The sequence below is a fragment of the Bradysia coprophila genome, unplaced genomic scaffold (assembly GCF_014529535.1).
Source record: "Bradysia coprophila strain Holo2 unplaced genomic scaffold, BU_Bcop_v1 contig_94, whole genome shotgun sequence".
Classification (NCBI taxonomy): domain Eukaryota; kingdom Metazoa; phylum Arthropoda; class Insecta; order Diptera; family Sciaridae; genus Bradysia; species Bradysia coprophila.
In genome coordinates, this window is record NW_023504022.1 from 1,128,720 (window position 1) to 1,154,649 (window position 25,930).

At 36.3% G+C, this 25,930-nt stretch overlaps 1 protein-coding gene across 3 annotated transcripts; it reads left to right on the forward strand.

The window, feature by feature from the left end:
- Nucleotides 1–2,053: 2,053 nt before the first annotated feature.
- LOC119084804 lies at nucleotides 2,054–17,982 on the forward strand. 3 transcript variants are annotated; one of them, XM_037194873.1, is made up of 13 exons: nucleotides 2,054–2,175; nucleotides 4,119–4,618; nucleotides 5,800–6,331; nucleotides 6,507–6,612; nucleotides 6,671–6,893; nucleotides 10,216–10,289; nucleotides 10,358–10,614; nucleotides 10,668–10,749; nucleotides 11,020–11,179; nucleotides 11,239–11,654; nucleotides 15,476–15,583; nucleotides 16,771–16,980; nucleotides 17,052–17,982. In XM_037194873.1, exons 2-13 carry the CDS (start codon nucleotides 4,306–4,308, stop codon nucleotides 17,913–17,915), a joined length of 3,345 nt encoding a protein of 1,114 aa, XP_037050768.1. In that variant the 5' UTR covers nucleotides 2,054–2,175; nucleotides 4,119–4,305; the 3' UTR covers nucleotides 17,916–17,982. The 3 variants fall into 3 exon arrangements, with proteins under 3 accessions (XP_037050768.1, XP_037050770.1, XP_037050769.1); XM_037194875.1 differs by having other exon boundaries at nucleotides 16,774–16,980; XM_037194874.1 differs by lacking the exon at nucleotides 2,054–2,175 and adding an exon at nucleotides 2,234–2,251.
- The last annotated feature ends 7,948 nt before the right edge of the window (nucleotides 17,983–25,930 follow it).

Sequence of the window (25,930 nt, forward strand, 5' to 3'; positions counted from 1 at the left end):
CCGCAGCATCCAATGTAATCTACTATTATCCATTCCCCATGCGATATTTACATCCTAAATCCAGTCCACACCAATTCCGAACTTTTATTTGAAGAAAATACTCTAAATCGAGTTCCCAACAAAAAAGACATTGTTTCCAACGTGAAGAAGATAACCTCAAAGTTAACTTTGACATAATAAACTGACCGACAAAAGTTAACGTCAGTAATAAAATAGAATTCCTTTACAGATTCCGCGGCATTTTGAGTGGATAAAATAAGGTTATTCACAATGCACACATGAACAAATCATATCAATGTAAAACTTTTCGTTGTGAATAATATGAGAGACATTAGTATAGACGAGTGAACTAGTGTGTACACCTTTATCTGAATTTTTTAATATTTTGCGGCTAAAAACAACTTTTTTTATTCAAAAAATGAGCACTGACTTTGACAGCACGAGCGCAAACAATTTATATTTAAGCTATATTTCCAAAACTTTAAACGCTTTAAACCAGAACTTTGACAACACGAACGGCAACGATTTCATCCCATCGGCATAACCTACGCGATTTTACATACAAATGGGACATTGAACTTTTGACATTTTTTGTATTTTGATTAAGGATGTTATTGTAAACAAAACATTGTTCTACACTATTGCTGAATTTTCCAGTTTTATACTTTTAATTTATATTTCAATTACGACTACGACCCAAATTCAACCAAAAAAGTCTTTTTATTGGGAGATTGTCAAAATTTTGTATGAGAAAAATCGGCAAGTATTTTTCATGTTTGAACGAATATTGAAATTCGGAAAATAATTAATTAAAAATACAAATCTTCATAATTTTACCATGGTGTGAAATAATTTTTTGATCAGAATAATGTTGTCTATCGAAAATGTTGAAACTTCAATGCCCCATTAATGGTGATGAGAATATGTATAAAATTTGACAAACCTATATATGGGTGAGAACACAATAATATTATACGCTTCTTGCATTCGAGTATTAAGTTACTGTGTTCTTACGAATGAAATTTACAATCACATAAGATATGAAAAATACGAAGCCCGGCTTCAGCTAATTTTTCTATCAGACATCAGACAACCATCTCTGTACCAAACGCTACCATGCCATGTTCAGGTGGTAGTACACCGTTTAGTCGGTCACTTCTAAGTGATTTTGCCGGAGACCAAGGTAAAAGTAGGATCTTTCTCTATAGTTTCGATCCATATGCGAGTGTGGTGCATGTCTGTTACGATTGAGTTTCATCATTCGCTCAAGAGTTACATGGGCCTTTGTCTCGATAAAATGTGCAGTGGATGAAGACATAGTATTGCTTCTAGTGCCGCCGTAGTTGTAGATTTACATGCACCAGTTATAGCCTACATACATAGAAGTATTTCTAGTGACCTATAGAAGATATGATGCAAGGGGAAAAGATCCGTACATGATCATAGATCGTATGAGAGTGGTGTAATCTAATAGTACATTACATCCTAGGTTAAAAATTTTTTTTTTGACGAGTTGGGACGTTATGGGTCGACCCGAAGGGGAGGGCTGTATCCCCAATAGTGGAACCTCGTACGTACAGTGCGTTACTTGCTTCTGGTCGGTAAATGAGAAAAATGTACTCGAAAAATTGCATTTACCGACCAGAAGCACGTAAAACATTATATTACTTTAGGTGACAGACTCCAGGCTTTTAATACACTTTCCGACATTGTCATAGAGCTATATTGGCTTTTTTAAATCCCGCGTCCAAGCTTGCAATCCAATAGAGTCTGCCGAGGTATTTGAGAGAAGTTACCTGTATTTCTATTCCCTTGATTCGTCTAAATATACAACACAGTACAATAGACCGATGAAAAGAGAGCTATTTTCTTCGTAAGTAAGTGTGCGTGTCTGCCGATGTACGTCAAAAAGTATATGAGTATATGAGCACAGTTCACTTAATGTTCTTCAGTTTTGCGTTTGACAAACACCAGAGTAGAGGTCTATTTCGATTAAAAAATTATTCTGCAAATCATCCAAGAATGAAATTGAATGTAAACTAGCGACTTAGGTGAGAAATTTCGGAACGAAATGAAATTTATTCAACATAAGATTTTGTGCCAAAATAGAGAATAAATATCTGATTTTTTGTTGCGGGAAATCCGTAAAAATTTGCATTTCTTTTCGATTTAATTGTAAGTAAAACAAGGAATCAAGTGTAGTAATGGATTTGTGTGTTTTGAGCTCATAGGTCTTAGCTGAAATTTGCTTGTAAAAAGGTTTTTTTTCGTTTAAAGAATTTTTTATTTCTAACTCCAGATAAGTGCTGAGACGACGGAAAAAAGATTTAATAATTTTTCATTAAATTGTCATACGAATCAAAATTAAAGTGAATAACAAAATATTGTTATCGGATAGTGCGTGCAAACCATATAATCCAATTTATGTCTATTTAATTAGATTCAGTGTGAGAGAAAAAATAACAGAAAAAGAAACTAATCAGAACAGTTGTGAAGTACAAGTATAGAGCCTTTATCTCGAAACATTCCAATCTCTCGGTAGTTTTTTTTTTTATTTTTTATATGCAACATTCCTCAGAAGAGTTGCACACCATTAATCCACAAAATCAATATGTTTGTCTCATTCACCAACATTCAATTAGTGATTCAAAATGTGTTAACCTAACCCATTCCAATTGTCTTTCTGGTCTGTGTTTTTTTATTCGGAAATTTCAATGTGTATTACATCGAAACGGAGAGAGAAGAGATTCTTTAAATGTGTTGTTTTGTCAGTCGATTGTATTTTGTTTCGGGAAAATATTTTGTGTTTAGTTTCCCCAATTTGACATATTTGATGGCCTAGAAAACTACTATTTTTTAACATTGAAACATTTACTTTGAAATTTGTAGTTGGTATTTCTTATGGATATTATACAACTCGTTATTTTTGCATTTGTAATGTTCGTTCGTTTTTATTATGATCAACTTAAGATACAAAAAATTTGCGAAATAAACATGCAACAACATTTTGTTTTTGCTCTTTCCTTAACTAATTATAATGTAAAGTGCATTTTGATAATATATATTACACACTTGTCACGAAAAAGTCGAGGCTTGCCGAGACTGATAGTGACAAGGGTGTACTCTATTTTATTACATAAGCGAAAACAAGACAACAACATAGAAGTGTAATTTTTGAATTATTCTTCTAGTTAAGTAATTTTGACATCGATTATGAGATACTGTTTCGAGCTCAAGTGTAAGTGCCGGTTGGAGAGGTCAGTACATAACTGTTTCATAAGAAATATCCTTCCGACAAGGAAAAACATCTATTTCGGGCTATCACTGAGTGATTGTGAAATTCCAATACTCTCTCTAGCAAACAAACTCTCAGCTCTCTGTGTCAAATTCACACCTTACTTTTCGTATTTTAAAAACACTATTCCACATTTTGACTGACTACGATGTAATGCACATGTGAATTCCAAAGGTTACTTGGTTCTTTCACCACCTTAATAAAATTAGTTTGGTTGCTAGAGAGGGTATTGGAAATCCAGAATGTTGTTATTGTCAACATAAAATGTCTAAAGTACTCCGCAATCTACAAATCTAGACAATTTTTCGGTACGTTCGGGGAACTTTCAACTGTACGAAAATACGTCACACCAACGCATTGCAAGCATGAGTGATCGTAACTGCTAAATAAAGTACTATTTTATATGAAATATTTCGCCTCATTTCTTTACAGTGCGAAAATTTGTTGGATCACAGCACTGCTACTAGCACGAACATAGAAAATATTCGGAGGCTGATGAAATCGCAGTAGGCACTGCGTTTCTGCTATACAGATAGATGACTTATTTTCGTTGTATGAGTTAAAACATACAATACAAACAATCCTAAGCGGTAGCTCGTATCACTAAAGCCTCCAAATTTGACACTTGTCAATTCAGTGTTCATGCTAGTAGCAGTGCTGTGGTTGGATATATTTATCCAGTTTCAGAGTACCACTCATGCTTGAAGTACGTTGGTCACACAAATGTCCTATGTGCTGCGATAAGTATCCTTGATAAGTCGGGGTTACAAAATGCAGACCAAATTTTGATTTTTTTATTTATTTCCTTTCATCTCCATTACAGATGTACATATAGCACAATCTCAAAACGAAACTACGTTAACCGAAAAGACACATAAAAATCCAATTAAAAATCATCCAAATGTGACTCATCATCAGTGCCTTATAGAAGAAAAATTACGAGTTAAAAATTAAAGTGCCTCACGGAAATCAGCCCCGTTTATATTTTCTTTTGGGTTATTCAATAAAGAATGTCATCACATCCAACTGGCCTTCGTTTCTCTCCATTTTCAACTGCAGCAATATCAAATAACAATATGCAACAATCACAGCAAGCGACAAAAAAGAATAAGATGCACATACAAAATCAATTGCCTCAGCAGCAACAAGTACCACAGCAGCAATTTAGTGTAAATAGCTTATCCAGTTCGGAAACTGACATTTCTACATCGAATGAAAATTTATCGATGGAACAGCGTTATGTGTTGAGGCATACACCACGTGTCGAACCGCAAGGTCAGGAAAACTTGCAAGACATAGTTCCAAGTGCCAAAGAAAATCAAGGTGAGTTACCAGTACGTAAACACGAATCATTCACACGTGTTGCGATTTGGGCGTTTTAGCAGTTTTTAAATTCTAAAAAAATCGAGAAAGAAGGATGCAAATTAATGTGTCCCGTGAATCCATCTCAGCGAGCGGAGGCCTTCCACCTTTTGCTATTCGACCAGAAGTGAGAACCAAATTGAACACTTTCTGTAATCCAACACCTAATACCATCTTTCATTGACACATTTGTAATAACTGCCTATAAAACACTCCGGTAGCTACCATCCTACTGCACCCATTTTGAAAACAAAAATCAATCCTTCCATTTTCTGCCGTACACACCACCCAGACCATTTTTCCTACACGTTTCAGACCAGTGAGCAGAATGCCTTATTATATTCTTTTGTCGGTTTCTGGACTGAATTAATCCACACTGAAATATGTGCAGTTGAAGTTTTCAGCAGAAAACTTGCACTTTTCTTACCAATATTTCTCTAGTTACACGAGCCGTACATGGTGGTGTGGGGTATCATTTGAAAGGTAATTTTATGTGCTTTTGGACCAAGTAGGGTCTCATGAAGTTGGGATGCATCTACGATGAAATAGAAGTTGAAATGTTTAGTTGTACATATTTCATCGCATATGCATCCAAATCCCATAAGACCCTATTTGGCCCAAAAGCACATAAAATTACCTTTCAAATGATACCCCACACCACCATGTACGGCTCGTGTAACTAGAGAAATATTGGTAAGAAAAGTGCAAGTTTTCGGTTGAAAACTTCAACTGCACATATTTCAGTGTGGATTAATTTTAAAACCAATGAGTCTCTATTCGGCTCAATAGTACATGTGATTACCTTTCTAATGACACCCCACACGACCCTGTACGGCTCGTGTACCCGGAGAAATTTTGGTAAGAAAAATGCAAGTTTTCGGATTTTGATCACCTTTCGCCAGTCACAAAAGCTTCGAAGAATTTTTTTGAGAGTGGTTTTGGCTTCTAAGGTCGAAGTCCTTTCTAGGTACCTATAAAAAGTTCCACTACGCCCGATTTCGGTAGGCTGTTTTTCAAAAGAATCCCTCTTTTGTCGTAATACATAACCAATATGATAATAGATAACGTTTCCCGCATCTCCGACGTCATTGTCGATTAAAAACTTGCACAATCAAGTAGATTAATCCAACCCATCTCGATAGGTCGCTATGCTCCCGATCAGCGTTTTCCGTCAAACACATCTACCGACTCAACACGATATGCGTCCAGCAATCGCAGCATATCCGAAACTAGAAATCCAATGTACAATCAATCTTTAACGGGCACCAATTCGAATCGCAATTCACTGAAAGAAACCAATTCGAATCGATCATCGATGGACGTGTCAACATGTTCCTACAATACGTTAATCATTCACAATGACGACAACATTTACATTGGCAACCGAGACTATCCGGGTCAACCTGACGCAATGAAGAAGGATCGACCCCGATCATACGGTGAGCAGATGCAAGAAATTACCGAAATTCCAGACGATTTTTTGAACCAAAGTCATGTGCTGAAGCATTTGGCAAAGGAAATTAAGACGCCCGTTAATCGGCGCAGTACCACACGGGATTCGGGCATGTCCGACAATTTAAAAGATCCGCCACAGTATGAACAATGGACCATCGAGGAGCAGAACGAACAGAACAACAATAAAGTCAAAAGTAAAAGTCAGCCAGACCTTACAAAGTAAGTGAATGAAGTTCATTTGATTTATGAATGCATGTTACATTGAAAATACCGAATGAAAGGTTTCCAGCGCGACCTGAAGATAATCCTTGACATTCGAAAAATTTCAGTGCTGCCTGCACATATTCCCTCGTTGAGGTTACTCTACAAATTCACGAATTTTCCCATATTTTAGATTATCGGATATTGATGTAGAAGCAATGGAATCGATTCTGAAAGAGAATCAACAATTAAAACAGCAGCTTCATTCGTGTTACATGAAAGTGGCAAAAACACAAAAGGTTGCGATTTTGTTAATTTTGTTAACATAATTCTTACTCAAATTTTCTCTTACATCAGTTGGAAGAAGAAGTAGCAAATATCTACCGTGTTCACGACGAACTGAAGCAAACGTGTGAACGGCGAGAAAAATTGGAACAAGCAGCTCGACTGAGATTAAAAAGTGATTTGGAACGCGTTTCGGAACTGAATCGTGTTATGAAAGACCAAATGGACATACTTCAAACGCAATTGTCGGCACCATCGGAACATCAATTACTGATCGCACAACTATTTACGCAGAGTAAGTATTTGCTTTGTTTTTATTAAGGTATGGAGCGACATGTCGTAAACTGTATAAATAATCACTAAGGGAGCTGAATATAGAAATGTACGAATGTACCCAGCATATCATGGACGTAAGAAAAAAAACAAACGAAGAAATGATTTTGGGCGCGACACTATGTATAGCAAAAATTTTGTTTTTCTATCCTTAGGTCTATATCGCCACCTATTTTATCATATTCTCGCTTCAAATACGAACAAGGCGAGCTATCACTCGACTATGTAGGTTTAAAATTGCCGGAGATACATCGTTTTGAAACTGGTCACTTTTCACAGAAAATACACCAAATTAACTTTTTCCAAACAATCAAAATCCTTCAACTTACTCTGTAGGTTTCTATCTATCTATCGACGGGCTATCTCGGAAAGTAGTCAGCCAATCTCCATGAAATTTTGCAGGAGCCACAGGGTGGGCATAAAAATGAAAATGTGATACGCCAAAACGTCTGAAATGAATGATAAGCGATGAAGAATACACGTACCATGTCGTACTAAACAAATATCATCTGACGGATTATAACTGGGCCATATTGGTGCTACTAGCACTGTTTCCCGGCCTTCGGCCGGGTCGTACTGTTCCCAGGGTTATTTATCAAAATAAAGTTTACTTACTTGGTTATCAACCCTACGTGTCGTATTTAGAAATTATCTTTACAATTCTGGCTTCGCGGTCTGAAATTTAATTCTACGCTTATCGTGTTTCGATATTTAACTCTACACTTCCAGCTTTCCGGGATTCAACTCAAAGTTCTTGCATTCAGAGATTCAACTCTACGCTTCCAGTTTTCCAAACTTCGAATTTGAATTCTACATTTTTAATGTAATCATAATCTCAATCCTTAATTTCGTTTCTCTTTCAAAATCATAATTTTCATTAATTATCACTCTCTTACTTTCTTTTTTGCTCTTTTTAATCACACAAACGAAAATTATCAACAATCGTTTCTTTAAGTAAATTCTAGACTAAACAAAGTTTCATCGATTAAAATGTACAAGGACGCCATGTTTGATTTTGCAGTTAGCTATAGCATTTGTCATAAAATGAAATAAAACTTTTTCCCTCACATCGGCTTTCCTTTTCACCTCTTATATCTGACAATTACCCGCACTACATTCGGCCGGGTCGTACTGCACTGTTTTCTCGCTTGATATATGCACTGTTTCAACCGTATTTATTTTGATATAACTCAACTGGTATTTAAAATAGTACTAATACTTTAGGTAGCGTTAACATTCCGATTCCTGTAATTACCAGCAATCGTTCTGTTATTCTTAATTTTACTGATACCAAAATCATCAATCAATGTCTACATGAAATTGTTCAAAAAATTGTACACTTTTTCTGAAAACTGATTTAGTTTACTTTTTCGTTTTTAAGTTATTTTTTCTTATGTAATAGTTTGCAGAGATTGTTGGTTTTCTGCATAAGATGTTCAATAAAAGTTTTAAACAAAGATTTTTTAAGACGGGACAGGTATCTTTGACATGATTTAAATCCTTCAATCGGGCGCTACAAATAAGCGCCATAATTTCATTTAAATATTCATAGCTAAATGTGTCAAAGCTTAACCAAACACAACGTTCAATTCAAGACAATCGTTACATAAGGGGCCTTTGCAGTTTGGGCACTATTTGAATGACCCCTTAAAATGCTTAGATATTTTTATTACTTATAGTAATATCTGACGTTGGACAAACATTTAGCAATAATTTTAGATTTTGTTTTGACGCGTGCGAGAATTACGTATGCTGCCTTTCGAACTTTACGTACCGAGGCGAAGCATATAAATCTGTTATAAAACTCATCGTAAGTTATTGTTTGATTTTTGACTTCGACTAATCCTCGGGTCAAGAAATTTCTCACGAAAAGACGGTTTCCTTCATTTACTTCTCCTCACTCTTTCAGACAAAATTTCCGAAAATTCTGTAATAAATTAATGCTAAAGGGTAAGAGATGCACACAATGATTCACAGCTTAAGAATTTGATTTTTAAGGTTTGTTTTATTCAGTTACTTTGAATTGAATTTTAATGTTTGATAGAGTTTTAGTAATTTATCCCTCTATGAAGCACACTTTGGAGAAAAGATATTTATGTCCTGAAAACTTTTTGAAAAACGCACTCTGATGTCTTGCCAGCTAATTTATTTGAGGTCAATTTTGACAAACCGAATGAGGTCCAGATACTGTTTTCGAAAAATGGCATTGGAGAGCGTTTTTCAAAATCGTCCTCGGCGGCGTAACAAGGTGTGCCGTCGGATACCGTTTTTAAAAAACGACTTCGGAGGGCTGACCGGTTGAATTCTCTGATTTTGGAAAACGGTCTCAGAGGGCTGATCGGTGATACATCGGAGGTCGATTTAAAAAAAACGGCCTTGGAAGGCTGAGCGGCTGATCCGTCGGACGTCTATTTTGCAAAACGGCTTCGTAGGGCTGTCCGGCTGGTCCGTCGGATGTCGTTTTTAAAAAACGGCCTCGGAAGGCTGACTGGCTGATCCGTCGGACGTCTATTTTGCAAAACGGCCTCGTAGGGCTCTCCGGCTGGTCCGTCGGAGGTCGATTTTAAAAAACGGCCTCGGAAGGCTGACCGGCTGATCCGTCTGACGTCTATTTTGAAAAACGACCTCGTAGGGCTGACCGGCTGATCCGTCGGAGGTCGATTTTGAAAAACGACCTCTGAGGGCTGACCGGCCGACCCCTCAGAGGTTGATTTAAAAAAATGGCCTCGTAGGACTGACTGGCTGACTTCTCGGAGGCTGGGTGTCCCCAGGTGCTCCGAGGTGCACCGAGGTGCTCCGTGGTGCTCCGAGGTGCTCCGAGGTGCGCCAAGGGGCGTCGTGGTGCACCGACGTTGGGTTTTATATGTATAGAGATAACCCAGCCAAGAGCTTAATTCAACGGGTATAACGGTGTAACAATCTAACTTCTGATAAAACAAGACCTTTTGGTTAAATTATTGATAACACCATTCTCAAAAATTTCTGATCAATGAGGATTTAATAAAACTAAATATTTTCTTGAGCGCATAAACCACTAAGTTATAATTCCCTTGAGTAGAGCCTTGATTTAGATAACGGAGTTTTGAAGGTAACACAAAAGAATATCTTTTGTTAAAACGTCGTCAGTCAAAAGTCCTGACTATCCCATGAGGCAGAACCTAATGCGAGATGAGCTATACAAAATATATAAGTATAAGTTCTGTATATTCAGCTTCGCGAATTCCCTTACTATGCCCTAGGTCTGTTACAAACCAAACAATTTTTTTTTCCATTCGTTCATGCAGATAAAGAGTTAGTTGCGGCAAAAGATCGGCAGGAAATTGAACTAGTAGCTCAAAGGGCAACGCTGCAGGAACAGGTCTGTCAAAATAGCTTATTCATCCACCGCATTCCAAGCGAAATTTTCAATTTAATTCTTTACTTCAGCGTAACCACATTGGCATCCTAGACACCGCATTGAGAAATGCACAACACAACATTCGTCGATTGGAAGATGAGATGCGCAAGAAGCAATTGTATGTGGAACGGCTAACACAATTGCACGGGGCATTGCAGTCGAAACAAAATGAACAAAAAATTCGGTTAGACTACGAAACCGAATTGAGCAAAGATTCGAATCGGAGCGGAAGTAGCACGAACAGTGACTCAAAATGGCAGTTGCAAGACAAAAGTCAAATGATCAGGTGTGTTGACGATGAAACGTTAAATTTATTTTGGTACATTTTATTTTTTGTAGACTTGACAGTGAACAAAGGCACTTGGATGAACAGACGATGAGGCAAAATGTACCAAAAATTACGTTAAATAAAAATATTCAGGTAAGTGGTAACCAAATAAATTTATTGTAAAAAGTTGAATTGAAAGCCTACGTCTCATGTCTATATAAGACTCGTAGAATTCAGCAAGCGGCGGATACAGAAAATTTTCAGGTTGGAATTATAAATTTAAATTCATCAAGTTCAAATTATGATAAAGTGGACCAATACTTAAGCACCTGGAACTGATTCTAGTCATAGCATTCCATCGCCAATATGCTACTGAACTGAAACTAAACTAAATTTCAATAATAATCCACTTTCATCTGACAGGACGATCGGATTACTGAAGCACAACATGATAAACTGCGGTATTTGGAGGAAGTACACTCAGCCCAGCGTAAGGTGAACGACCTACAAACACATCTCAAGGTTCTCGACAGTAAGGTAGCCGAAAAGGAAGCGGAAATTCGCATTTTGCAGGAAAAGAAAAGTAAACATTTTTAGTTCTTAGTTAACTATTTGATGTTCCTGTCGTTTTTTACGTTACAGTCTGTGGGTCGTCGTTCGATTCGTACAACAGTTTCGGCTTAAATCCGTTGAGCTACAATTCTCAAACATCGTTTAACGCTTCCAACACCTCGTTCAACACAACGACAAACACATCTCTACTGGACCAGACATTCGGCGGAAATTCAACGAATTTCAGTCCGAATCAAAGTCCCTACGTGGCCGGACCTGTTTACGGTCAACCAAAGTCGACATACAATCAAAGTTCAGTTAATTTGCAAGCAATTGCTATGTCCGGAAACTATTCTCCAAGCACCAACTACATAAGTAACTACGATGGGACACCGACGTATTCACAAAATTCACCATCCAGTTATGAAACGTCATTCGACAATTTGGCTCGAAAATCGATCGACGATCATATGAAAAAGCAATTAGATGAGCAGCTGATGTCAAAGGTAAGTGAAAAATTGACCCTTGAACAAGTCACCAAGCTGCTAGCCCAAAAGCAACTGGAATACAAATCCACAAGTAACATAATTTTGAATCAAATACAAACGAGCGAAGAAATAGCCCGTTCCTGTCGAGATATTGCCACAGACAAAGAGGAATTTTGTTAAGAAGTTTTTTTTTTGATTTGGAGTTTGTTTTTATTGTTTGGATCTATTCCCGCTATTTAATTTTGTTTTCCTTTTGTTGTTATCGTCGCTTGATTTTCGATAATAGTACATTACGCCCTTGTTTGACATTTTTTATTTTGCCGAAAGGGAGGTTTGTCAATAACAATCTTCAAACGATTACGTAAGGAATTTTACTTGCGAAGCCCTGCTAATGTTGATTTTCACAGGGTGCTGTAAGTAAAATTACTCAGGGACCTGTTGAAGTGACAAAAGCATTTTTTGCTTGTGTTTTGTTATCTTACTCTTAAGTGACAATGCAAAGTTGAAAATGAAACATTGCTTCAGGGTGGTATGTGTTACGCTCAGTCTACATGAGCTGAAACTATCAAAAAGTTGAAGATAACTAAAAAACTAGATATATCAACAAAAAAAAAACGGTCGAAGAACAATAGTATCCATAGTATTCTACAACCGTTGACAGTTTTCGTGCGTGACAACTTTCCATACAGAAAACTACTGCTGCAACTCTTCTGGAGTCATGACTCTTCATATAAGCTTTACTAGCTATGCCTGTCCGTACTTATCAACAATAACAATCGAACAGATCAAAGGTACATGTAGTATAATAATTCTCAGACTAGACGATTTTGGATCGATAAAATACCTTCATACCTACCTTGCCTCAGTTAAAGTTGAGTAGATATGTCGGTGAAAAAATATGGTGTCAATTTAGCGTAGAGCCTGAACTTTCAAGCCTTTTTCATGACGTGAGTACTCACCTAAGGATTATAAAAAATAAGTGGAGCGTTTTAGAGGCGACTGCAGGACGATTTTTTGCTTTCGCTGCGGGCATCGAATATCGAAAATTTGTAAACCCTTCCATCATACAAAAAATCAAAAAGAGCCGATTTGCTGATATGACGAGGCACCTGTAATTTTGTGAAGTGAGCGCAGATTTATTTCAGTAGTAAGATCGACAAGCACCCAGATTGAATTTGAACAAGTTGGCTATTAAAAACGAATTCGCTCCGAACTTGCTCTCACTGTCATAGTGTTCATTTTATACAGTCAATGTTCCTATTTTGACTATTAGAAAATGAACCGCTCGACCCCCTGCCTGTGTTTACTTAACTATTCTTAAAAAAGAATACTATTTTTCGCCTTTACGCTAAAAATTGCTAATACACTACTCTCACTCCTCTGAGTTATACCGAACTGCCAAAAACGGTGAGTCAGTGTAACAAACCCTTGGTCCCAAAAAGAAACTCTGGCAAAACGTTTCGACGGAAAGAAAATTAGATTTTCTATTTTTTTATACCAAACTAATTTTTAAACAAATCGATGATCAATATAATATTAAGGAAAAAACAAAGTCACTTCAGATTATTATAATTAATTGACTAAAAACAGACCTCACAAAAAAAAACCACAAAACATATTCTTGGAAGCTCAGAATGAGCTTAAAGTCTTAAAGTGTGATGGATTTTTTGCATCGAAAAAAGCTCGAGCTGACCTTTCATTTTTATTGATTAACATTTTTTATTATTTTTTTTTGTACTTGCAATAATAAAATTAACAAATCAGAAAAATAATCTAGAAAAAAAAACTTAGCATGTATACCGAGGCGAATTATTATATATCCTTTTTATAAAAACAAAAAGCGAGCATGTTAAAGGTGAATAAAATTTAATTAAAAATATTTTTGAATTTTGTTTTTTCAGCCTTTTTTTTGTTTTTTGAGTGAATCCCTAGTCTGTGACAGTTATTGAGTGTAAACAAGCGCTTACTAAAAGGAAATATTTTCGTTGAAATGCTATCAAATGCCAAGCAGACAGTGAGTGTTTGGTATTTTGCATGCAGTTGCAGGAGAGTGTGTTGGCTAAAGTAATGATGACAAAGTAGAGTTTAATTTACATGATGGAAGAGAAAATTTACCGGAATTTCTTAATTACTTATTTCATCTCAATTACACCCCATAAATGATGGATTTTTGTGTGAACTAAAATTCGGCTTCGTTATTTGATTTCATGTTCTCGAAATGGCAAATAGATTCTCAGTTTCGCCTCGAATTATTTACCATTTCTTGGATATAAAACACCATGTATCCAAACTGTGCTTAAACAACATTCGATTAAATGAAGTGTGGTACCCCTCGGCTAATTGTGTAACTAATTTTACAATTTATTCTCACCAAAAACTTTTTAATTTGATAAAAAAATTTCTCCTGTTTCAAACGTTTTTTTTTTTACTAAATTTGATCTAAACAGAGTTCGAAAAACCAAGTCAATTCAATCTCGACAATCAAGTTTCGGAACTTGAATATCAAATCAAATTGATTTTGCCAAGTCGAGGTCAGTTATTGGATTTGGAATGGCACGATTTACATCACCCATGCATAAAGCCGTCTAAATCATTTATACCATCAACACCAAACGAATATAATACAATAACCGAAATTAGCTTAGAAACTCTGATTCCCTTCACGTAGGTATCACATATTGCCAATCCACAAAATCCACCGGCGCATATCTATATAAATAATGTATTTATGTTCCTTAGTCCTGCGGAAAAAATTTTTGTCAAATTTTTCAGTGTGAACGGACTTGCGTCACGGCCCTTCACTAACGTAGGGCCATGATAACGTTAGAGATTTCGAACATGCCATGCACACTTTATGTACATGACACGCATAGATTATACGTGTTGCTGTATAATGCTTCAATGTAATATTTATTAGATGAATTAAGTTTGTGGGTTGAAGAAATGCTAGATCACAATGTTGATCACTAAATATAGGACATTGACTCTAAACGGTTTGAGGATAATTTTGTTTTGGCGTTCTTTTACTTGATCATCAATTTTAAGCTTTCATTCAAATTGATAATCAAGTAAAAGAACGCCAAAATTTCAAAATTATCCTCAAACCGTTTTGTTGAAGATCAAGCATTGATGATCTGGTGTTTGATCAACGCTTTTCAAAATCAAATCAAAAAAATTTCGAACTCTGGCTCAAAGAATCTAAAAACCAAATGAACATCCCAAGAATGTATTTAAAGCGGGTACATTCGAAGAAATGCAATTAAAAATTAGCTTTCTATGAAATTTTAAGTTTTTATTTAAAAAAAAAAAGAATCCTATCAACTGAACATTATGTAAGCTTGCATTGGCGCCGCGACTGATCTTTATGTAAGCTTGCATTGGCGTTTATTTTGAAAATGAAAGGTTTGTGCAATTTTATAATTTCATTTCCATAAAAATCTAACTATATCCTGACTGCTTAACAAAAGATGTGTTATGGCCATTCCTGGCCTTAATGTAACATAATCAAATCACTCAACAATAATAGTATATCATGTCACTAGATCCAAAAGTTGTATTTTTCACACAGATGGTCTTCATCGCCATGGTCAAAAATTACACCTTTTTGGTCCGAGTAACGCATACTTTTTATATTCAGGCGCACCAAAAAGTCACATTCCTAACAAAAATTGACAGAACTTAGACGAAAAAGGGAGAAAAACTGTTTTCGTTTTGGTCTCTATCTGGTAAGAAAATGTGACATTTTTGGTCCGTCCGAATATAAAATGGTTTCTGATGATTCTCAGCTTCACCAACTAAAAAAATGTATGTTTGATTTAAAAAAGAGATAAATTTTATAGAGAGGACTATGCTGCTTCCCAAGTTTGAGTGCAAAAAAGCCGAATCAACCGTTTTTGTCTGATCAAGTTTCCGTTCTGTCAACGAATAACAGCGATGTTTTTCTTCAGGTAATAAATTGGATATGCCTAAGCTTAATTATGCAATTAAGAATCGAAGTGTTTGAAATATATCCCATTTGAGAATAACCAAACTTAACACTAAGCCCCCATCCCTTCTTTTACAACTGAAACGAGGTGATGTCATTGCAAAAGTAAGATTTCAATGTTCGATGCCAAAGCTGGATTGTCGAAAGTCGAAAATGCTGATGTGACCCCAAGCTACTTCACTTTTATTCGTTCAACATTTGAAACACAATTTATTCTTTCGTCTATAACTCTGTCAAGGGTATAGAAACAATATTGTAGAACTACACAATTGACGAAAAATCTATGTGAAAACGAATAGAAACGCAGAGATTTTGTCATTTGGCTTCAATCTTAAAAAAATTTGAGTCAATAGTTCTAGAAGATAGTTTCGCATTTGATAAAAAAGCGAATAGGACATTCCGCCGATTCTGACCACATTGTGGTCACCACAATATAGCGTTTGAAAACTTAGCTCAAAACTAGGCCATGCCTTTTGGGTAGGTTAGGTAAGGTCCCTTGACACCGATTGATTCTCTCAATAAATTCTTGCATTGTTACAAAATAGCAATAACTGGTCTTTCGTAATCATAACTTCCTTTTTACTTTATACAAAATAAAATTTTCTGAATAAAAAAGTGGAATTATGGTTTAGATTTGAAACGAGCAATGTTTAAGTCCTGTTGTCGGCTAAAAGTGTTGGTGACGTTATACTTCCATTACATAGCTCGGAGATTGGTTTCATTTTTGCAGTGAAATTAAGAGGAATTATTGGAACGAAAAAAACACATGAAAAAGTAAAACATTAGAAAATTCGTCAAGTGTACAAAATGAAAGCTAAAACAGACCGAAGCTTCCTGAACTTCGCTTTATTCCTTTATTCCTTAAGGAAACCGTATTTCGAGTTGACGCTAAAATTGTGGCCAGTGGTGTGCATCTCATTTAGATTTTTAGTTCTTATAACTGTCTTATCTTATCCAGCCGTTACCTTCCCGAAAGTTTTAACTCGTACTACTTATTGTCAACACCGTGGCACAAATAAACACACGTAATCTAAATGACGTTCCTCTAATTGCGCCAAAACGTCGTTGAATTAGAAGCGCACTAACTCCATGAATTACTAATACTCAACTAAATTTCGGAATTTAAGAAAAAAATTAATAATAATTAAGAAGCTGGCACATTATGACCAACGTGAACGGGAACGTCAGGAACATCAAGAGAATCAAACTAATCAAACAAAGTCCGAAGATATTGTGCTACTGGAGAAGCAAGGACGTTGTTCACAAAAGCTTCGTAACAATGCCACTGGTAATTTGGCGCAAGTAACGCATACCGTAGGGCAAAATATGACGGATATCAGCAATATTGGAAATCCGATGGTGCGTTCCCAGAATAATCTCCTTAGCTATTCTTTCCCCTGTTAATTTCTTTCTCTTACTACGACCTACAGGTTCCGAAGATCGTCACAAACATCACGCAAAATCTATCAAACATAACTCAAAATGGAATTCTTCCACCGCGTCTGAAAGAACGAAGCGGTTCGTTGCCACCTAGCGCTTTACCGAGACCACCGCGAAGCTTAAAGCCTCCCCGAAAAATTGAATACGATCGACTGAGCGATACGGATCTGAAGTGCCGAGCTCAAACGCCACCAAAAAGCAATCCGAATCAATCAAAATACGACTTGAAATCAAATACTATGAAACGTAACGAATTTGGTCGCCGTGATTTCTCCCCAGGAAAGAATTTTCTTGATGTAAAAGAGACGTTGGCTTTTCCGAAACCGGACTTTTCCCTGAAGCGCAAAGACTATGGATCGTTTTCCAAGCCAGAATACACATCGACAAAAAATTACCAGCGACTCGAAGATAACCCGAAACCAATAAAAGCGAATCAGGATATTGCCTACAAACGATCGTTGCTGCCGAGCTCCCGCAAATACTCGACAGGCACAGGAAACACCGGAAAAAATTCAAGAGATTCGCTAAATTCGAGCGAGTCAAATAATTCGACCAATTCGAATCCCCGTTCGAGTCCGGTGCACATTAAAAGCGATTCAAGTACATCGAACAACACATACCATTCACGCACACCGCCCAAGTATGTGCCTTCAATCAGTCCACAGGAGAAATCTTTTTTAGCCGCCCGACAACAGAACAATCAACAACAACGGCAACAAATTAAAGCTGCGTCTATGATGCCCACATGTACCGGTAACAGCAGTTCATTGCCACCGAAACCTAATGACACCAAGAGTGGAAAGCGTGGAAGTAGTTTGACCAGAGGTGAAAATCGTTACCGAATTCAATTTTAAAATTTTTGGTTTACTGTTTATGTGCATGCTCATACATGTGAATAAAGTGAATCTTTTACAGAAAATCACCATCACGATTTTTTTCTTCTGCAGTTATAAAACCACTGCATCAACGCACTTCAATCATGCTTGAAGTTCAGTGATTCACTCGAAAAATCATATTCCGTCAGTCAGCCGCTAACACATTTTTAATTGTGTCTAAACTTTAGTGCTGGTGAATAGCCCCTGAAACAAGTACATTTATAAAGAAATTGGGTTCATTAATGCGAAAAGCTTCTGGTGAATTACGATCAATGGATTACCTATTACAAAAGGTTTCTATTGTAATTCAACAGAGAAACGCTAGTTGCTCTTTTGGACATAGTAGAATTGATGATTTCTATTAATTTATTGTAACTTTGTTTTTAGAAAAGATCGTTTTTTACTGGTTGCGCATTGCAACCTTTTTTCGCTTTTAAAAATAAAGAGACCCCTACCAGGAGTTTAGAATTGAAAGTCTACGGCATAAGCACACATTTAGTGCTGAAAAATGAAACCGCTCTCTGTCAATTGCCGGCAAAAAATAATTTTTTTGCCGTAGTCGACTTTGTTGACGTTAATGATATGACTGCACTAAAGTCGTGGCTGGGCTGGTTCATTTGTCAGCACTAAATGATGAGAGCTACATTATAAGCCTAATTCTAAAGTGTAAGGGACGTAATTTACGAATACAACTACTTCGTTTCGTTACAGCGGCAGTTAACGGTCGTAATAATATATATTATAGTACATTATGTCATGAAATATTCCTAAAAATCACTTTCATAATCTTTAAGGGAATTGAAAGGGTGCCACGCGAATCGTACACGCATAAGTTATAACGAGTTTTTATACGTTGCGATTCGGCAACGGGCTATCCGTTGCGATTCGGCAACGGGCTATCCGTTGCGATTCGGCAACGGGCTATCCGTTGCGATTCGGCAACGGGCTATCCGTTGCTCGGACTGGCACAACTCGAAAATGTAATTTTAGCGACACTTCTTGTATTCGTTTTTACTCGATTCATTCAACAAAAAGCTAAAGTGAAAACAAGGCAAATTTTACTTGAAAAAACTGTCACCGTGAAATAAACTCTAAATATCCCTAGTGTAATGGATCATTTTCACAGGGTATAAACAGCCGTGTAATAGTCAATTTTCGCATGGGACAGGCAATAAATTTATTTCCATTTATTCCACATTACACCAAAAACTCCTAAAAGTGGAATTTTACGTTTTTTAACGTATTACGTGGTTCGATCAAAATCAAGCCTTTTTAAGACCTTTTCGCAATTCCGGTCCATAATCATCACCTTTCCATGCATCCATTTAATGTCGTTTTGAAGGTATTTATTTCACAGTGCGTTTTTGATGATTTTTTCGCACTTGGGCTTTTTCACATTTTTTTCGCACGCTACATTGCTCAGTACCTTCAAGAAAGACTAAATTTTATAAATAAAAACTTTGCACAGACCAAGATTTGAACATCCAACACCAAAATTCTTCCAAACACCAAGCAACGACCATAGCCATTCGGCTACAGAGTCACACAATTATACAGAACGTATTGTTGAAGCGTACATACTAAGCATTGACTACTTGATTTTATTTAGCGCGTCTCTCTTTAGCGCGTAGATAATAGTTATTTATCTACCAAGGTAGGTATGAAGGTATTTTTTCGCACTAGATGTCGATTGTCGACCCGAGGCGAAGCCGAGGTCGACAAGACGTCGTGTGCGAAAAAATACCGGCATACCTACCGTGGTAGATACAACGTTTTTCGCAATTCCGGGCCATAATCACCTTTCCAATGCAAAACATGTCCTACATTTTGTTCTAAAATTCTTGTGTATACAGAAATTCATTTGAACGATCAATAAGGCTGCATTATAATACACATTGCAATGTGATGTAAAGAGACGCGTTGAATGAAATCGAGTAGTCAATGCTTAGTATATACACTTCAACAATACGTTCGGTATAATTGTGTGACTATAGCCGAATGGCTAAAGTCGCAGCTTTGTGCTCAAAAACCTTTTGGTGTCGGGGGTTCGATTTCTGGTCAATGCAAGAATTTTATTTATAAAAATTTAGCATTCGTTGAAGGTAATAGGTTCTTTAGCGTGCGAAAAAAAGTTGATATCGCACTGCGTGCGAAAAAGAAGTTGATAACGCACTGCGTGCAAAAAAAAAGTTCATATTACGCTGTGTCCGGGAATACAGTGAAATAAATACCTTCAAAACGACATTAAATGGATGCATGGAAAGGTGATGATTATGGACCGGAATTGCGAAAAAGAAATTTCATCCTTCGCTGCAATGTGCGGTGGTAAGAGAGAAGTGAACATCATGAGTCAGTAAAACAGGTAATTGTGTGTATTTTTTCTCAGTTACAACATTCATTTCAAATACACCTTGACACACTTTCTACATTAATCTTTTTGCGTACACATACACTGTACATAATATTACCATTGAATTGTAATGGTAAAAAGGTTTGTATTTTATCTAAAAAAATTATGAATTGATATTTCTACAGCATACATGACACATTCTACTGTTGAGTATGTGAACATAATACTTATTCGATATGCGGAGAAATGGTGTGATATATTTTATATTGAAAATCTACTTATATTTTGAAAGAATTTACAATGGAGCTGTGAAAAGGAAGTGCAACGGAACGTCTCAGTACCAGATTTGAACATATGATTGGCTCTTATGACTGAGCTCCAATCGGTGTATATTACATATTGTGTAGTAGATTACCCTAGCTAAATGTAAATAATTGTTTGAGAGCATCCACTTTGCTCTGCTTTCCTGTCCACCGCCTGACGCTCATACACCCTCGGTATAGCGCCTATAGCTTCTACAGAATTCTCTCAAATCCGGAAGCTACACGAGAGATGAACTGTCGTTTTTTGTTAGTATTTAATAAATTTGGTAATTCTGCTGATCCTGATTAAATAGTAAAGTAAACAAAAACTCTCGTTAGCAAACGCCAATTGATATATTGCCGGGTTTCCAAGAGCGATTGTTGTGGTAGGCTTTTCTCAACTACCAATATTTAAGTGTCCATTCCACTCAACAAAAAGTACTCCGTGAGAGAGCCGTGAGAGAGCGAGCTGTCAAAAAAACAAAGAAAAAATTGAAAAAATTCAATTTTGTCTCTCACACGGAGTACTTTTTTGGTAAGAGGAAACTAAGCATTACAGTAGGTTTGAAAATTTCATGGAACTTCTCACGAAAAACCTTGATAACACGGAACATTGACTTGAATGTCTGGGTCATTAGTCATTGTCGTAACTGAATTTCTTAGCCAGTTCGGTTCTGTTGAAAATTTTAAAATGTAAAATGAATTTGTAAAATTTTAAAAAATGGTGTGATCATCAATGAAAGTATATACTCTATAGGTATGGTCTAATGTCAAAATTTGTATGGAGCGGAAAAAAAACGATTTCATATAAAGAATCTCACCTCTCAATAATTTTCATTGAGTTTGTTTGTATGAAATCGCTATTTCCTCCAGCTTGCATGGACAGACCATACCTGGTTTGTACATTCATTGATGATCATAACACTGGCTAGAGTGCTATGTTATGATACAAGCTATGTTACATACTTGGTCAACTTGGTCATGATTGCACAAGTTTGAATGTGTGCGTGAGTTATATCTAAGGGCGAATTTTTGTGGAACAAGTAAAATAACTTCACTGGAGGATAAAATCATTCAAACATTTGCATTTGCTTCACCTTTGGCCAAGAATGTAACACATTTTATCACATTGATTCCAATTTTTATTAATCAATCAGAACAAAAGGAATAGTACATTACAATACCCCTTATTCCTTATCCCACAAAGAAGGACAGACGAACGTTGGACCAAAAAGATCATGAACTGGCGACCATATAAAAGACGAGCTACAGGTAGACCACCAGAGAGATGGACAAACGGAATTAAGAATATTGCAGGTACAAAGTGGCAGCAAATGGCAATGGATCGTACAAAATGGAAAGAAGTTGGAGAGGCCTACATACAGCAGTAGATAGAAACAGGCTGAAAAAGAAGAAGAAGAAGAAGATGCACAGAGTCAATTTAGCCCTTGGGCTGAGAAAGTAGGACACTGCAAAGATGTGGAAACACGACCGAAAAAAAGTTAATTGTTTTGTGCAGCGATTTAACACTTTTATTGCAAAAGACACTGCCGGCCACGGAACTGGTCGGACTGCCACAAACAGATCATTCTTTATTTGAAGTCAGACATTTTTGGTGTTTATTGTAGTCATGGGTCATAAATGATGCGTAGGATCATCTTCAAGGCTGTTTAAATTGCCATTCATGTTAGGAACTGACATCCACGTTAAAAATGTTGTCATTTGAACGAGCGATTTTGAACCGCCGCCTGTTGTTGGTTCTTTTTTCACACAGGATTTTAAATTTAGTACTCAAATGGCAGCACTTTTTTGATATAAAAGTTTGTGTTTAATAGGTTTATTCCAAATAACAAATAACTGTAAACCCGAACTTTGACAACACGAACGACGACGATTTCATCCACAGAGATGAACATAACCTAAACGTCAATAAATTTCTTTGTAAATTTTTCGTTACAATTTTCGTCAACCTGAAAGTCGAGGTTAAGCTGCCTTCTGTGGATGAAATTTGACATTTCGAAATGATTTTGAAACAAACACAACGAAACTAATCTGACAGTACCGTAACTTGAAGATGATCTATATAAAAAAGGGACAAGTTTTATGCCAATTTGGAAGAGAAAAGTTCTCTCAGAGAACAGTGAATTTGCTCGGAGAACATGCAATATTTTTGACCTATGATTGTCGTCTTGCATTGTTTAAAAGGGATTTTCGTAAAGGGATTTTAGCGAAAATAATCAAAAATTCAGTATTTAAAAAAAACGCAATCCCTTAATGGAAATTATTTTGTGTAGCCCACAAAACCAGATCATTATAACATGAACCGAATGAGATTAATTGTTAATTGTTATTCAAATAAAAAAAAACCTGTTCGATACGATTCATAACTTGACTGCACGATCTATAATATAAAGTGTAATGTTTGTTTGTTTGTCTTTCTATAGAAGCCCAGACAGAAAGTCTTACAGAGAATAGCAAGAAATACGTATCCCGACTTTCGGATGAATATAAGATTTATTATGTCGCATCTCTGATGTTTGACGTAATAATGTTGTCAGAACTGCGTTGCTCAGTATAAAATTTTCTATGTTGAGTATTGAGCTGCGTGAGATGCAACCTAACAAAGTGAATTTTTCTCGATTTTACTTGTGTCCAACGTTATGAAAATTATATTCACCCGAAAGTAGGGATCCGCGTGTTTTTGCGGATCTGCGGTACAGTGTTTACATACTTTGGACTAATTAGGAAAAGTTAGGAAGAAGTGCGTTATTTGAAGCACGATTTTTTTTGCATTTTTGGATGCATTTCTTCAAAGTGGAAAGATTTTTGTAACGCGTGAAAATTTTCAACACGTGAATTTTTTTTTCTGACAAATTTATATTTGACACGTGAAAATATTTTTGAAAGAAATTTATTTTTGGGGCGTCAAACATTTTTAACACGTGAAAACACATGTCCCCTCCGGAAAATTAACATTACATGTATGTATGCCCCCCCTCGGAAATCGTTTATTACCTATGGACACATTTTGTGTCCGTTCGGGAAAGTTTATTACCTTACTAGTACATTACCTACATCATATAAGATTATCATCATCATAATTTTCAAACACTGAAACAAAAACAGTCTTTGCAAAACTTTTGTAACTTTCAAAAAAATATTTAAGAAACGCAGAAAGAAATGTGTCGGCCATTGCTTTAGAAATAATTTCTATGTTGTCAAGCCACATTCAATTGGGCTATTCACTTATTTTTTCGAAGACTACCCATTTTATTGCTTACGTTATTAGGTCTTCACTTCATTTCACTGCAAAATTTATTTCAATATCAACAAAAGCAACAAAAAACACATTTCCATATGCAGCATCTTCCAGGAACAATTCAAAATGTCACCAAGACAACAGTGACGTTACAGTAGAACGTATTACTGCTACAGTAGTAACAACTGATGTTTTTGGGATCAATATTTTTAAACAAGTGTGTGTGTGTGTGGTGTATGAGCCAATTTCGCCAATTAGCTATATTCGTTTGCGTAACGTTTCAATGCAATAACAGATTGTTTGTTTTTTCACTTTTTTTGTGAGAAGGAAAAGTATTTGCTTAATTTTTTTCGTAGTTGTTCCTCGAGGCGCATACATACATGTAATGTTATTTTCCGGAGGGGCATGCATTAAAACTATATACATTGGGTGCTGCTTGGTAGTTTATTACATTCGGAATCAATTTTTGAACTCGCGAACTCACGCGTGTGTTTTAAGCACATCGGTTTGAAAACTCGTATCACAAATTGATCCCTCATGTAATGAACTACCTCCGCAGCACCCAATGTAACATACTATATTTTGACGTGTGAAAATGTTTTTTGGGGAATTCCTTACGAAATGTATCGTAATATTTTGTCATTAAAATAATCCCGAGCAAAGCCGGGTACTACACTAGTTTCACATAAAACTCATTTTCACAAACCGCTGTTGATAAAGCGATCTATCTTATATTCATAGCAAGTCATTTATGTAGGTATGGTAACTGAATAAACAATATGTTTTTGTTATAACATAGCTTTTGCACACTTATATGTATAGATTTGTAGAAGGAAATTAATCGGTATGGCATGGCATACAAAACAGTTATCTCTCTATCTCTGTTTTAAATGCTTATACATGTAATGTACAAAACTTTTGTATGTCTTAAAGACAGTCCGAGGTAAGTATGGTCTTAAAAAATGGATTAGTGGATCTTAGCTAAGAATCTCCGCTTTTTCATCATTACAGAACATAATTGTTTGGGCAATTTAGTGACTGCATTCCCTCGTATTCGACTAGAACTGCAAACGCCACACACATCAAAATAAAATCTGAAGACTATTACACAGTATATTAAATGCTGTCCCTCTCAGAAACCCGTATTACATCAATAACATTAGATTTTTAAACTTGCTTCCGGGTATTATACGAAAGCTGATATGAGGCTAGTAGTAAGTAGTAGTAAGTAGTAACGAGGGCAGACAGTACATCCTTATAGTGTACGCGCTTTTTTTCTTCAAAATTATTCAACTAGGATGTATAATCGAAAATTATTCTTCTGTGATGCAATGAAAGTATAAACCAGGTATGGTCTGTTCATACAAACCGGAGGACATAGCGATTTCATACAAACAAATTCACCTCTCATGAGAGGTGAGTTTTTTTATATGAAATCGCTATGTCCTCCGCTCCATACAAAGTTTGACATTCGACCATACCTTGTGTTAACGTTTATTGCTGTGGTGCATCACATATGTCATTACCCTATTTTGTTGTCTCGTTTTCCCTTATTCAATAATAGTATATTATGATACCGGGGAATATTTCCAGCGTTATACCCCCATCCCCATTATTACACAAAACACGAGTGCGACGAGTTCACATGACTCTCAATGATTGTCGCTGTCGGCAAGTCGGTCACTTCTGTCACTTCATTGAACAATATTTTCATGAACAATGTGATCGGAAATTTAATTGCCTAACAAATGATTTTGATTTTTAAATTTCGTATCTCAAAAGACCAACTCGAAGGCAGTGCCATCGCTGATTTTTGCGGTAGTGACGATAACAATTTCCACAATCTATATTCTCTGGTATCATGATTCATTTATTGTATAGGTTTGTTCCAAGGTCATATGAATTGTCAAATTTCATCCACAGAACCATAACCTCAATAATATTTCTGTGTAAATCGCATAGGCGACGTTGCTTGATTTGTATGAAATATCACGTAAGCGACGTTGTTGTGGATGAAATTGTCGTTGTTCGGGTTGTCAAAGTTCGTGTTTACAGTTACTTGGAACAAACCTATTGGCAGAAA